Here is a 15,575-nt window from a genome sequence, read left to right as displayed (position 1 = left end):
ACATTAAACACCGTGCTGACGCGCAGACATCATTTAAATGCTGTTAAAATACCAACATGTCAGGCAGAAGCTGTGTGAAGAGTGAACACAACAGTTCAGACTGAAATCAAAATAACAATGTTTTCAAGTCCCTACACTGACTGTTCACACACCAGTCCCGCGATATTTAAGACATTCCGTCAAACAAATAATCATTTTACACGAGAAGTCGTCGAGTAAAAGTCTATTTACAACAAATCTAATAACACTGTCAACCTATACATTCATAAAGTTAGACTGATGTCTACTGATAAAGCTTTGACTGGTTCGGAAGAGATGGATCATTAAATTAAACGATAAAAAAATAATTCTAAAAGTTGTCTTACCTCCACGGACAGGGCTCAGGACCTCACGGGCGACTCTCAGCAAGTGTCGCTCGTCGATCTGCGGTCCGAAGGCGATTCTTATCCTCTGCAGGTCCTCACAGCTAATCCAGTGATTTAGTTGTTTTCCAGGTAGATGTCTGATTTCTTCACTTCTCCAAGAGAGAGTAATCTTTCCACAGGCAGGGTTTGTAACAGGTCAACAGGTCAACTCGTGCCAAAATCCAAGTGAAAGGGGGAAGGAAGAAAGGTGTGCAGGCCTTATGTAACCTCTGACCTGCCCACCATTCTGTTTCCATGACAGTTAGTGACGCGCGTGCGTGAACGTGAGTGAATGGGAGACATTATATTAAATATATTTTCTGATATTTGTTGAATAAATTTTATTTTTAATTCTTTATTTTAAAATTTTCACTGTTTTCTTTGCAGCTTTTTGTTTTCCTTTCATTCTAGTAGAGCTGCTCTGTAGCAACAAACACGTGTTTCTTTTTTCTTACATCCTGACTTATAATTACATTGTGAACCTTCAGTGTTGACATGTGGAAGCTACTTTGGAAGAATAACTTTGCAACGCACCCATTACTTTACAGCAGAAGAAGATGAACTACAGCAAAGCTAGCCGAGGGAGAGCCTGTTAACTGTTAACTTACCATCTAATGATGGTTAATATTATTAGACTGATATTATTATCATTATTATTATCATTATTATTATCATTATTATTATTATTGTTATTATTAATAAAGTGTTACTATGCATTCATTTTGAGTTGCCCCAGTGTGGGAATCAAACCCCAAACTCTGCCAGAGACAGAGCCACCCTCAACACGACCTGTGGATAGTTTGAAGGAATAGTTTGACATTTCGGGAAATACTCTCAGCTGCCTTTCTTTACAAGACTTAGATGAGAAGATTGATATCACTCTCACAACTGTACAATAAATATGAAGCCAGTTAGCCTAGCTTAGCACAAAGACTGGATACAGGGGGAAACTGCCTCCCAGCACCTCAAAAGCTCATTTACTGTATATGTGTGTACAACAATAAATAATCAGAAGGGCTTACTGTTAATGAAGCATGGTTTTCTTTGTGATCTCTATTTAAAGAAGAGATCAGCACATTAAGTTATTGTTAGTTTTTATTTAACTGCATGTGACTTTAAATCTTTTAACTGTTACTCCAGTGCTACCATTACACAACTGGGCACTTTATAATGTTGTGAGGTTACAATAGGCTATTTATGAAATAGAAAACAGCAAAAGTCATTGTTGATGACTGTGTCACATTAATATATTTCATTTAATGTATTACACAAAAAGGGAAAGACTGCTCAGCCCTCCATTTCCCCTACAGCCCTGATTGCCAGTGACCACAATGACACAAAACAGTTAGCAAACATCACAGGGAATGTAACCAAGACAAACACAGTGAGGGAATCCTGTGTCATTTAATGCCTTATAGGTTAAATAAGAAATAATCTCACTAACTGAGGGCTCCACCGTCTGCCCAACCAGGCACAGGTGGCCTGACTAAGTCTCATTTCAGTGATTGCTGCAGGAAATGTGGGGAATCTGGGCATGTGAAATGGTATAGTAGAATGAACCTTTTCACAGCAGGCCTACCCATATTTTTTCTCATGCTACTATATCCAGACAAAATATCAAACCACCTGTTAAAATGCACCAGGATACATGAAAAGACACCTAGTCTATTAAAAAAAAAAATGCCAAGGGGGGAACCCCCAAATCTGTCCTACCCACATTTTAAATGTTTTCTACGCCTGAGTCCAATCAACACCTAATATAGGCAATGGATAATACATTTGTTTTAACTGTAAATGTCTGTTACTGAAACTGGTAGTAAATCATTTTCTGAGAGGAAGGGTCTCTGGCGGAGGAGTCATTGTCAGATCGAGACTTGCAGTTCAAAGTCACGGACCACAGGAACATAAATACACCTGAGAAGAAAGAAGAGAGGCTGTGAATCCTTCCAGAAAATCGTAGATTTACAGTGTCTACTTTCTGTTAGGATTGTACACATACTGACCCTGCAGGGAGTTTAGAATAGTGAAGACATAGATCCCAGGGAGGGAGATGTAGGTGGTGCTCGCTAACCCCCAAGTGAAGCCCAGCACACAGCTCTCAATGCCTCCACAGTCTCTCCTTAGCTCCCAGAGCTTAAACACCAACAGCCCCAGTGTGCAGGAATTACACAGTATCATCAGGCACAGGAAGGCCACAGTGGTGATGTAGCTAAAAGCCTCAGTGGGAACTAGCTGCTTATCCAGCGTCTGCAGGTTAGTAAAGAAATAAATAAAAATACAATTCAAATCCGATTTGATTTAGATCGAGTTAAGTTCTGACTCATATTAACCTCTTGTTGGTGATGCATAAAGCAGAACACAGTCAGAATCAAGTCAAACCTTCTGTGTGGTTGAATGTTTAAAATCCTAACAACGAATCTTGGTTTCTGACATCTGTGCTGTTGAACTGTGGTTGTTGTCGTCCCTCACTTCCAGACTGTATTTGCCATAAACACCTGAAATCCCACAAACCACCACAGTCAGTGTGGGAAGACCTGCATGAAGACAAGAGAGATACAGAAGAGCCCTGACAATGGTAAAATCTGCCTGCCTGAGCATAGCTGCCAAAATATTGACTCTCTCTTTTTGGTAACGCGTTTAAATGCTTGGTCTGATTATCTTCTGTATTTTTCATATAGTTAATAAATCACCATGAACAAGAAGTGATTCTATAGACGTGCACAGTGTACATTTTGACACAGGGCCTGAAAGGTGTTGGTTTTGTGACCCGCAACTTTACTGCTTTGGCTCACTCTGTCTGTGTTTCCAGGTGCAGCAGGCAGCTACTTTCAGTGACTATACACTAGTCGGCCAACACCAAACATCAGACTGACAAAGTTAACAACTAGGAGACATTTCCCTCAGGAGTTAGTAGACCGAGCTAATGATAGCTATGGATAAATATGAATAGAATGAATAGTGGTGGACAGAAATATGGCTCCAGTGACTGCTAATATATTCTTCCGTACATGTTGGATGTGGAAATGAGCCACCTGTTTGCTAACAGGTTTGCCATATCAGCTTAAAGGGTAAACATCTGTCATTTCAGTTTGCTTCTGCTGCCCCCAAGTAGCCAAAGGAACTAAATAACTTTTTAATATATTTTGGAAATGATCAAACCTAGTTTTAGAGCAAATAAATGCATATATTATCCCTCCTCTGCAGGAAACTATATCCAGTGTCTTCACCTTCAACACCAGCATCTCCTTTATTCCTTCTCCTCATGTGTTGTTGACAGATGTGTCGATTACATCTGTGAACTGTTGGAATAAAAGTGGAGTAGACTGTACAAAGTGTGTTCTTAAATTATTATAACAATCTAAAATGATAGTGACTTAACACTCTCGGCAACATATTTGTTTAGATAATGATGGTCAAGACAAAATGATCCAGACCACATATTGCTATTTAATTATTTCACTGGTCTTGTAAACATGCTGTGTCAAATGTTTTATTATCAAAGACAAGTCAGTGGTCACAAAGAAGTCACAGTGCACAGACACAGGTCTTCATGCCAAAAAATGAAATAAAATACAAATATACATCATTGACATTTATGTTTCCTGCTGATAAAGATTTTTTTTATCTCATCAAAAAAAATGTCTACTGTTCAAGCACCAAAACTGCCTTTCATTGAATATTGGACAAGACCATATATAATATCTATAAATATTTATAAATGTTCCAACATCTATGATGGACTTTATAATATATATACACACCGTACATGCTTCAAAACGACTATTACTCCTGCTTTCTGCCGTAACGTGGCTAAATATTCAAGCTAACATGCTTTCAATCAGTCACACTCATTGGTGGAGCCTGATTAATGGAGAAACCTGACTGTGGTTTTGCTTCACTAAAGAATAACACAACAGAGTCTTATTAACAGATGACAGCTCAATAAAAAACAAAAAAATAAAAAAATCTGCACCTCACTAATTTCTAAACCAACGGCCCTGGGCATGATCCCCTCTGGTTGTACATGTATCTGGTTTACACCTGTAAAAAGACTATAGCATAGTCCAGTCATGAAGAAACATGGGTGTGTAGGACTACTTCTGCATCTTTAAAAGTCAAAACTGAATCTTGGACATATTTCAGATGATTAAAGACATGACTAGCACCTTGCTGGTATAATATTCATAATTTAGACCTGAATCTAGAAATGAATCAATTTTTTTCACCACAGGTTTTCATGGTGTGCCAGTGATAACAACCTCTGTTTTCTCAGTATATAACTGAAGAAAATTTGCAGACATTCAATCTTTCATATCTGTTGACATGAACCAGATAACCAGACAGGATGGATCAGAAAGGGTTACTGGTTACTCTCTTCACAGAGATTTGTCTGAGTATAGACCCTGCGACAATGAAATGCAGGTTAATTTTTATTAGTGTGAAAATATGGAATGAAAACTGTGTAATAATTTCATTTAATTTTGTTCATTTGTGCCGTTTAGTCATTTTTAGTTTCTTTATCTTCTAAAACAAAAACACTGTAGTTTCCGTGTGCTTTCTCCAGCTGCTCTACCAAAACAACAGTTCAGAAAACTTGGGGCACAAAAAATGTATTTACAAAATGTACAAGTCACGATATTCTGGTAGTTTGCATCGTAAAATACAACCTGGACACAGTCACAAACATCTGTACAATAATGCAAATGAATAAGTGCCGAGAACCCTGAACGCAGGATAGAGAGGTTCAGTGAATGTGGTGTTGAAGGTGTGGAGGTGGATCAGTGTGTCAGAGGAGACTCTGTAGAAGGACAGAGTGCCAGCAGGCCAGTCCAGGTACACTCCTACTCTGTAGGAACCACGGTAGGGCACTACAGATGTGGCTGTGCCCTTTCCATTGTGCCAAACAGTGTTCTTGTTGCAATCTAAGCACCAGGACTTGTCATTCCAGCCGAGCAGAGAGTCATCCTCTCGTCCTTTCCTGCCAATTCCTCTGTACGTCAATCCCACAGAAACCATTCCTTTCCAAACCACCTCCCAGTAACAGCGTCCAGTCAGTCCATTTTTACACAGAACCTGGTGCCTGTATTCAAACCTGTCTGGGTGATCGGGATATGGCTGCTCCACTCTTAACATTGTGGCCTGTCTGTCACCTTGAGACAGCATGAAGGTTTTCTGCGCTGTGTTTGGGTCTAGTGTGAGTTCACAGGCATCTGCAGGAAGGAAAAGAGACAGTTGCAACTTTACTCACAGAAACTAGTTACTTATGTTATATTATTTTCACAAACGAGGCAGAGCTGGATGGCTAATAGGAGTCCTTGCTTGTCTCCCCGCTAGAGTTCAAAGACATACTAAAAGCTGGGGTTGGTAAGATTGCAGTAACCAACAACAGCAAGCCTAATTTTTAAAGTATCTGACCGAAAAAATCCCACCCCTCCCTTCAGGCCTCCTCCAGAGCCACTCAGCCAAACAAATGAATGTGCACTGCCTGATCATACACACATCAACTGCCCTGAAGCGCTCACTGGCGGGCAGGGAGATGTGTTAGCAGCAGGTGTGCTACGTTCAAATAGCCTTCTTAGCTTTTTTAATCTAATAAATATATGTATATATATATATATATATATATATATATATATATATATATATATATATATATGTATATATATATATATATATATATATATATATATATATATATATATATATATATATATATATATATACATATACATATATATTTATTAGATTATATGAGCCTCTCTGTCAAATGCCACAATCATGTAAACACAAGCAAAATAGCCACCATAAATTTATAGTCCAAAAAGGCTACACGGTGCAGCAGTGTGACTGAATTAGCTAGCTGCTGAACAACAGGCTCAAGGGCTATTAGTTGTTAAAGATTGCCGCTACTGTTGATATTGTACAGTAGTCAATGAGGAGAGACAAATAAATAGTTGATCCCGTTTGAATTGTGACTTGAATCACACAAATGATGGTTGTCAATTAGAAAGATCATTTTTTCAAGTCAAGAGGTCGCTGTTTGTCATAAATAAAGTAAAATATGATCTAGTTTGGCGTTAAACCGCTCAGTGAACTACATCATCTCACTCAACACACATCAACAACACCAACATGGCCGTCACAGCAGCCTAGAAAAGGTATTAAAAAAGATGAAAATCACAATAAATCCGGTCATATTCACAACTGTAGTTATGTGAAAGGAGAGTTCTGTTCTGTTGAGGTCAGTTCTGTGAGGCGCTAATATACAGGAGCAGCTCTGCAATGTTTAAGTTACAGGTTTTGGTGAACCTTTTAACGAGACAACGTCACTAACGTGACTGGTGGCTGTGTAGTCTTTATAATTATGTATTTTCTCAGTCTTATATTTCCTTAGTTTGATGAAAAACTGCCACTATCTAAAATTGAAAAAATATCTTTTAAATTGACAACCATCATATGTGTGATTCATGGCACAACGCAAACAGGGTCAAAGAATTATTTGTCTCTCTCAATTCACTGCCATACATATTTTTTCTGAAATAAGGTCCCAAAGGTCCTAATTCTAAGGGTGTACAGTGACTCTCAGGCTAAATGTCAGCATCATGATTTCTATGCTAACAATAGTAACGTTAACATGCTGATGCCTATCAAACATTAGCTGATTAGCACTAATACATTAAAAAGATGGCAAACATGGTAAAGATTATGCGACCTGCCAAAAATCAGTATGAAAGCACAGTCGGTGTCATTAGAATGACCTTAGAATCTTAATCTTGGTCATATTTATGACTTCCTCTTAGCAGACAGTGATTTTTGCTCAACTTTATCTGGAGAGGATAGAGTGAGAGTAGTAGAATGGATGAGGGGAGAAAAGTATACTTACATTTCCGAGGCCCAGGCATGATCCTGAACTCTCCACAATGATCAACACTGAATCAGAAAAATAAGAATCATGATCATGATCAATTCTGCTTGTGTTTGACAGAAAACTTGCCTCTATGATACCCTCATGGACCAGATACACTTATCTCATAATCCTATTGACCCTTGCAGAACCCAAATTAGCTCAGACTTGTCAATTAAAAGAGTTCTTAACAATACAGCACAGCAAAAACTAGGATTCTACTAACTACACAGATGTAGGTTATTGTAAAATACATCCATCAGTTCCAAAATGTTTAGCCTTACTAGCATGAGTGGAGGAGGGTGACAACTGCCAATTCTTCCAATGCCAAGTCTGAATTGGTGTAAGTTGATTATCTTGGTTGGTGGTGTGCACGCACGAAATCTAGGCGTTACCTCGATCTGGGTCATTCCAGTTCTGGTGTAGTGTTACAGCGTTATTATAGATCCCACTTATGTTCTCACAAGACCCACCCAACTCTGCCTCTGATTGGTTGGCTTAGTTGGCTGCGTTCTCTCTGCTTGATTCAAACTTTTAACACACACAGTAGCTCTGGTAATGTTGGTTTTCGGCAGTTTATAATCTGTAGTGTTGTGGACAATCACACCGACCTCTTCAGCCTGATGCAGCAGACTGGCACCATGACTGGCTGTTGCAGCTGCAGTGTCTCTGGGCTCATTATGTAGAGCGGACAGGCCAGGCGGGCAGCAGGGCAGCCTGCCCATCCGCCCCACCCAACGAGCCAAATGGCCAATCAACCGTTTATTCCAGACAGAGTGCAAACTGTCTGAAAGGCCTATTAGCCCCCTCTCTGACCATAGGCTTTTTGCCCCAGCAAATTTGGCTGTTATTAACATAGTATCAACATTTCTGCCCTCTGGCAGGTGATGACACTACATATTGACTAGTTTATTTCAAGTATTGCCCAGTCTCTGAAGCACACAGGAAGTGACTCTGGTACATAAAGGCAAGGCAATGAATGTTAGCATGAAATGAGACCAATACAATTTCAGCTTCTACTGGAAATGAGCTACCTTTCATTAACAGCTGAAAGCCTTCAACGTCATCTGAGCAGCTTGTTACTAGAAAGCCCTGCATAAGAGGCAACTGGCTAATGAACTGTCAATCTGGGGTGCACAGAGTGCTATTATGCACAAACACTTTCCCATAAATCTGCGAGGTCACTGTTCAAAAGTAAGTCAAACAGTTCACACTTAGGCCAGGTCATAATTCACAGTGCTAAAAGGTGTTATTAAACATGATGTCATAGGTCAATATGTGAAGTAAAACAGTGCAAGGTAGTGCAAGGTAACAATATAATGTGAGGTTAAATGCAAATAATACATTTTTTTACTACATTTATACCTGAGAGTGTCAAGTCTGCACTGTGGATCCTCAAGTCTGGAAGAAAGCAGCTTCACTCCTGAGTCTCCTGGATGATTGTAGCTCAGGTCCAGCTCTTTCAGATGGGAGGGGTTGGAGCTCAGAGCTGAGGCCAGAGAGGCACAGCCTTCCTCTGTGACCTGACAGCCTGACAACCTGTTGAGGTACATGCTAAGTCCTCCACAGACTTTACAACTTAAAGTGCTGAAACTATGATTTGATTATCTCTATGTAAGGGTAATGGTTCAGGAATACTGACCTCAGTGTTTCCAGTCTACAATATGGATTTTGTAGTCCAACAGACAGAAGCTGCACTCCTGAACTCTGCAGGTCGTTGTCACTCAGGTCCAGTTTTTTTAGACTGGAGGACTTGAGCACCGAGGCCAGATATGCACAGCCTCTGATTGAAAGGTTACAGAAACTGAGCCTGAAGAAGATTTAGTGATCACAGTTAGGAATGTTTTGACATATCCAACAGAAGCAAACAAAAAACAGAAAACTGCAACATTAAATGAAGTCGACAGACCCAAGAGATTCCAGTCTACAGTGTGGACTCTCCAGTCCAGAAGAGAGCAGCGCTAGTCCTGAATCCTGCAGGTTGTTCTTACTCAGATCCAGCTCTCTCAGACTGCAGTATTGTCCCACATTGTGACAGCAGGCCTCTGTTAGTTCAGAGAATTTTGGTCTAAGGAAATATGGAAATAAAATCAGTCTATAGCCATGCATTATGGAAACATACTGCTAATGTATTGTACAGAAATATATGCTTAACTGTTCTGTCAATTGTTGATAATTATTGTACAATATTTAATGTTCTGAAACTGAAAATGGGCAGATTATGGCATTGAGGTTGATAATTATATACAATCATTCTACAAAAGTACATCCTGTGGAATAACAACAAGAACAACAACACATCAATAGAATTAAAATGACAGTAAACAATAACAAGTATTAATAATATACTGTACATGGTATATAATTGTTTGTCTTGCTCCAGTCTCTTTCCCAAACTTAGCACCTTAATGCTTTGTTTACTCGGACGATTGTAGCTCAGGTCCAGCTCTTTCGGGTGGGAGGGGTTGGAGCTCAGGGCTGAGGCCAAAGAAGTGCAGCCTTCCTCCGTGACCTGACAGCCAGACAACCTGCATACAGCAGTGTATCATTAAATTAGTACTTGTCTTTTTCTAGTTCAAAAGTTAGGTTGATAACATTGATTTTTTCAAGCCTTTATTACTGGTCTCTTACAGTATACGTATGTAAACCCATGGTTTACACTAAAATAACAGGAGTACAGCAGGTATCAGGATGTGGAAATTTGACCTAAGCGTCTCTCGCAAAAATAAAAAAATACAGATCTCAATAACAGGCATTCAAAAGTAACTCCAGTTTTGCACATTAAGTGTGTGCCTACATTACCCACAATGCAACTAGCCATTGAGTGACATCGCTGGAGGATATTAATCACATTAGATTCAGCTTCCTCTGGAGCCACAAAGCGGTTTATACTACTTTCTTCACATATTCAATAGTATTCCCTCAGACCTGTAAACACACTTGAATGTGTAAAATTGTTGGAGCTACCCTTTATCAAGAGCAAATAATGACAATACAGTCAGAGCAGTTGAGGGGAGTTGATGATATAATGTAGTGACTGACACACATCTTGTGAATAGGTTCAGGGCTGACCTTAGATTTTCCAGTCTACATTGTGGATTCTCCAGTCCAACTGAGAGCAACTTCACTCCTGAATCCTGCAGGTTGTTGTTACTGAGGTCCAGTTCTCTCAGACTGGAGGACTGGGAGCTGAGGATTGAAGCCAAAGCTTCACAAGACAGGTATGAGAGCTCACATTGGTCCAGTCTGTTTTAGAATCAGAAAGAGTGGGATGAGAAAGTTATCCTGTTTTAAAATCATATATTGTATCATAGAAGATATTATTTCACTTTCACTTATTCCACTTTCCAGGGAGTAAATTGCGCTGTAATATAAATAGCCCGTTTACATAGAATTCCAAGACCCGTCACCACAGTCATAAGCGTCTTGGTGTGTTGTGACCATTACAAGGGTATCTTTGAAGATAAATATGAAAAAGTCCTTGTTGTTATAGTGTGGTTGCACTAGGTCTTTATAAAATGTATTCATTCAACAGATTCCTCAAAATAATGTTTATGCATAAAGTGACACAAATATTTTATATGCTACTGTTTCAATAACTTAAAACAAGTTCTTACAGTGCAGTTGTTGAGGCTTTGACCAATGGCAGCATCCTCAGAAGAACCTCTTCTGACTTTGAGTATTTCTTTAGGTCAAACACATCTCGCTCTTGTTGAGATGACAGTAGCACAAAGACCAGGGCTGACCACTGAGCTGGAGATAGATTGGCTGTGAAGAGGCTTCCTGCTCTCAGGTAATGTTGGATCTCCTCCACTAGGGAATGGTCCTTCATCTCGCTGAGACAGTGGAAGAGGTTAATGCATCTCTCTGGTTTCGGATTCACTCTGATCTTCTCTTTGATGTACTGCACTACTTTCTGGTTGGTCTCTGTGCTGCTTCTTTGTTCGTTCAGCAGACCTTGTAAGAGATCCTGATTTGATTTCAATGAAAGGCCCAGGAGGAAGCGGAGGAACAAGTCCAGGTGTCCATTTGGACTCTGTAAGGCCTTGTCCACAGCCTTCTTACAGACCTTAGTTGCAGATGCTGTCCCAAAGAGCATCTTGAGATGTTGCAGAGGTGTTTGCGGCACAGCCACGACATCCTTTCTGTCATTAAAGAGTGACAGGACGACAAAAACAGCTGCCAAAAACTCGTGAATGCTCAGATGCACAAAGCAAAACATTTTGTCTTCAGTCAGTCCATCTTCTTCTTTAAAGATCTCTGTGAACACCCCAGAGTACACTGATGCTTCACAAAGATGAATGCCACTGTTCTTTAGGTCTTTCTCATAGAAGATCAGATTACCTCTCTCTAACTGGCGAAAAGCAAGCTTTGAAAGTGCCCTGATAATCTTGATGTTCTTATCTGTGTCATACTTTACTGCTGTCTGCTTGAGCTGAAACACAAGGAATTTTGTATACATCTCAGTCAGTGTTTGAGGAATTTCTTTTCTTTCATCTTCTCCTAACATTTGCTTCAGAACTGTAGCAGTGATCCAGCAGAAGACTGGGATGTGGCACATGATGTGGAGGCTTTGTGACGTCTTGATGTGGCAGATAATTCTATTGGCCACCTCCTCATCTCGGAATCTTTTCCTGAAGTACTCCTCCTTCTGTGGATCAGTGAACCCTCTCACCTCTGTCATGATGTCAACGAAGTCAAGAGGGATCTGACTGGCTGCTGCTGGTCGTGTGGTTATCCAGAGGCGAGCAGAGGGGAGCAGTTTCCCCTTGATGAGTGATGCCAGCAGCTCATTCACCAACAGTGGCTCATCAACAGAACATTCTTCCTTGTCACTGAAGTCGAGCTGAAGGCGGCTTTCATCCAGCCCATCAAGCACAAACAGAAGTTTAAATTTGCTTTTGTCATAGTTGGTGTTTCCGGAAGCCTGTAGTTTTGTGAAGATGTAATCAAGAGCCTCCTCGTTGATATCTCGACTTTCCCTGATACATTTGTGAATGAGCTCAGCAAAACGAAACCTTCTCCCCTTCAGTAAATTCAGCTGGCGGAAGGTGAAGGGGAATGTGAGATGCACATCTTGATTGGCTCGTCCTTCAGCCCAGTCCAGGATGAACTTGTAAACAAGGAACGTTTTGCCAATTCCTGCAATCCCACTGGTCAGAACTGTTCTCACAGGTGTGTTCTGTCCAGAAGGGTGTTTGAAAATGTCATTGTGCTGAATTGATCTCTCAGTTCCTTCTGGTTTTCTTGATGTCATCTCGATGTGGCTGACCTCATGCTGCCTGTTGAGATCTTCATCATTCCCACCTGTGATGTAGAGCTCTGTGTAGATATCACACAGAAGTTTCTTATCCTTCAGCTTTGACGACCCCTCTGGAATACACATACACTTGTTCTGGAGGTTTGACTGGAGCATACGTTGGTATGCTGTGATGGGTAGTGGAGGCTTTGGTCTTCGCACCAACAAATCTGTATGGAATGAAGTCACACTCTTGTAGCAGTAATGCACATTTCCTCGGTCTTACAAACCACCTTCAACAGTTTTTTTTGTAGGAATTCAAAGGGTCTATAGGGGGTTAACTGCTGTTCATTATACTGTTTGCTGAAGCTATCTTTGGCTGTAGCAACTAGCTGCTGTTAGCTGGTAGCTCAGGACAACAATGGCCTATTTATTCTTAACTTGAAGAATAAATTATGGAAACTTTATCTGTTTTGTGATTGGTAGGTCAATTTATATTTAAATGTTTAAATTTATTTTTTAAAACAGGAATGTAAGAAACTGTAAGATATTGTAATGTTAGCAAGTAAAGTAGAATAAGTAATAGAGACAGAAATGGTGCATTCACGCTATTCTGTGTGCTAGTATGTGTGTGTGTGTGTATGTGTCTGTGTGTGTGTGTGTGTGTGTGTGTGTGTGTGTGTGTGTGTGTGTGTGTGTGTGTGTGTGTGTGTGTGTGTGTCTGTGTGTCTGTGTTTGCAAACATGCACATTCATCATACCACCCCTACATAAGTCGCACTCCACTGGTCTACTTGGTCATGAACACCAAAGAAAAGGTTGTTTCTCGGCAGTGACAGTGGCTGAAATCATGAAAGCAGCTGCTAAATGCCAAAAGTGTAAAATGAAATAGCTTCACCTTCAGCCTGAGCGTCAGTGGTTGGAGGATGAGAAGGAACTGCCTGTGTCTGTTGAATGCAAAAACCTTGTGAGTTCCCAGAGGTCTCTCCAACATCAGTGGCATCCTCTGGGAGAGATGAAAATATAAAGGGGGGGCAGATAAAGAGAGATGGACTGCATAATGCTGGAAATCCAAGAAATGAGACCATTGATGTTTTGGCTTAGTGCCTATCTATTTTTCCTTTTCTAAATTGTAGGTATTAAAGATTCTGTATAGCTAATTCCACATTATGAGAAGGCTAATGAGTAACAAGATTTCTCAGATCTTTTTAGGACTTACTGTTCGGTTCAGAACCATATTTGGAAAGACATTCCACTAAATCATTCCTGCTGATCTTCTTCAGAACTTCCACTGTGATCTGCAGAGCTCCAACAAGACTGTACGTCTGCACCATGAGATCCACTGTGTCCTGCCTGTCGGCTTCCTCCAGTTGGCTCTTTAGAATAGCTGGGAAGCCTTCGACAATGCCAGCCTGCTTCAGGAACCACTGGAAATGCTTGAGTTCCTCATTCCCCAGGTCCTGCAGAACTCCAAAGAGGAGCTCCACATGGGACGCCATCACTGCTCACATCAGAGGACAGTTTGTTAATTAGTCACCTGACTTTAATTAGGTGATTGTCCAGAGTGTCATGCAGCACATTTATTGAGCTAACTAGAAAAGTCTGCTGATTACCATTCCATGTTATACCTTAATCTAATTGGTATGATCCCTGGATTCGTATACTGATCCCTGGAGTGGTATTCCGATCCCTAGAGTGGTATACCGATCCCTGGATTGGAAAACCGATCCCTGGATTGGTATACCGATCCCTGGAGTGGTATCCCGCTGGTATTCCACACATGACTGTATGTGCCGCTTGAGACTGGTAGGCCACTGAAAACTATCGGATGAGTGCCTCCCCCTGATGAATATGCAAATATCATGCCAATGTATTATTATTATTATTATTATTATTATTATTATTATTATTATTATTAACCCAAACAACATAACATACAACAGAAATTCATACATTCCTTTATTTACGGCAGTTTGTTAAGTTGGCATTGGTCAATAAAGACTTATTAAATTTATACATTTACGGCAGGACTTGTGGTAAAACCAGCCCAGTGGCATGACATTTGCATATTCATCAGGAGGAGGTACTCATCCGACAGTCTTTTAGTGGCCTACCAGTCTCAAGCGGCACATACCGTCATGTGTCAGTGTAATACCAGCGGCATACCACTCCAAGGATCAGAATATCAATCCAGGGATCCATATATGCAGCTGGAATCCAAATGGCCGCTTTACGATCTCGGCATCACTTCTGACAACAAAACAGATCCTTGACTCCTTGACTTGAATGTCCCACACTTCAACCCACAAAGCAACGTTACAGGACCAAACAACACTATTGTGGTAGCTGGTAGTGTCTTCAGCAACTTATATGGGGAAAGAAATAGAGCATCCATACGTGAAAAAGTGTCTGACATCCTGTCTGTCCTACTGACTCTTCGTCACATTCGTCCCAAAAAACAGCATCTGTCCCCGCCAGCAGAGCCAGGCAGCTCCTGCAGTTAAATGGTGTCGATTATGTGACCGGATTTAGAGAAAAAAAAAAAAAAATCTCACGTCTTTGTCGCCTTCCACTATTGTGTTGTTGTTACTGTCTCTGGCAACTTATATAGAAAAAAATCACTGCAACTGTTAGCCCTCCCAACTGAGACTTCAGTGAACTTGTAACATATTAGTTTAAAAATGATTTTACAGTTAACAGTGGCCAAGAGGGCATGATTGGAAGCAAGGCTGAGCAGCACCCACAGGAAGAACTTAAGAGGAAGTGGCTAAACAAGAAGTGACTAAACAGAACATAGATAACACCCACATGCAAATGCAATCAATTTTACAATCAAGTTAGTTGAACTGTATAGCAGTTATAAATGGTTAATTTTCAATAAGAAATAAGTACCAAAGAATTACTTAAAGAAGAAATTGTGAAAGTTAAATGCCTCAAAGGCAACACACAATCAATCACTGCTGTGAAATAAACACTAGGGCTGGATCCTCCAGAGAGGTGACTTTTCATCACAAAATAGTTGAAATAGG

At 40.4% G+C, this 15,575-nt stretch overlaps 1 protein-coding gene across 1 annotated transcript; it reads right to left on the bottom strand.

Annotated features, from left to right (window-relative positions):
* Positions 1 to 3,878: 3,878 nt before the first annotated feature.
* Positions 3,879 to 14,963, bottom strand: LOC141018885 (NACHT, LRR and PYD domains-containing protein 12-like). The gene is made up of 11 exons (XM_073493623.1): positions 14,944 to 14,963; positions 13,766 to 14,047; positions 13,445 to 13,552; positions 10,926 to 12,777; positions 10,381 to 10,554; positions 9,663 to 9,836; positions 9,218 to 9,376; positions 8,951 to 9,118; positions 8,674 to 8,847; positions 7,288 to 7,334; positions 3,879 to 5,614 (listed from the first exon to the last, which is right to left on the bottom strand). Exons 1-11 carry the CDS (start codon positions 14,960 to 14,962, stop codon positions 5,082 to 5,084), a joined length of 3,690 nt encoding a protein of 1,229 aa, XP_073349724.1. The 5' UTR covers position 14,963; the 3' UTR covers positions 3,879 to 5,081.
* Positions 14,964 to 15,575: the final 612 nt, after the last annotated feature.

This window comes from Pagrus major, chromosome 23, assembly GCF_040436345.1.
Source record: "Pagrus major chromosome 23, Pma_NU_1.0".
Lineage (NCBI taxonomy): Eukaryota > Metazoa > Chordata > Actinopteri > Spariformes > Sparidae > Pagrus > Pagrus major.
Note: the sequence above shows the minus strand (reverse complement) of the source record. Positions and strands in the feature narration are given on the sequence as shown.

Bases quoted from the DNA above. Each gene is read 5' to 3' on its own strand.
- LOC141018885 (XM_073493623.1), bottom strand. The intron at 9,837-10,380 runs GTCAGCCCTGAA...TGCTGTATGCAG, and splicing joins TGTAGACTGGAAAATCTAAG to GTTGTCTGGCTGTCAGGTCA. The intron at 9,377-9,662 runs GTACAGTATATT...ATATTTCCTTAG, and splicing joins GACAAACAATTATATACCAT to ACCAAAATTCTCTGAACTAA.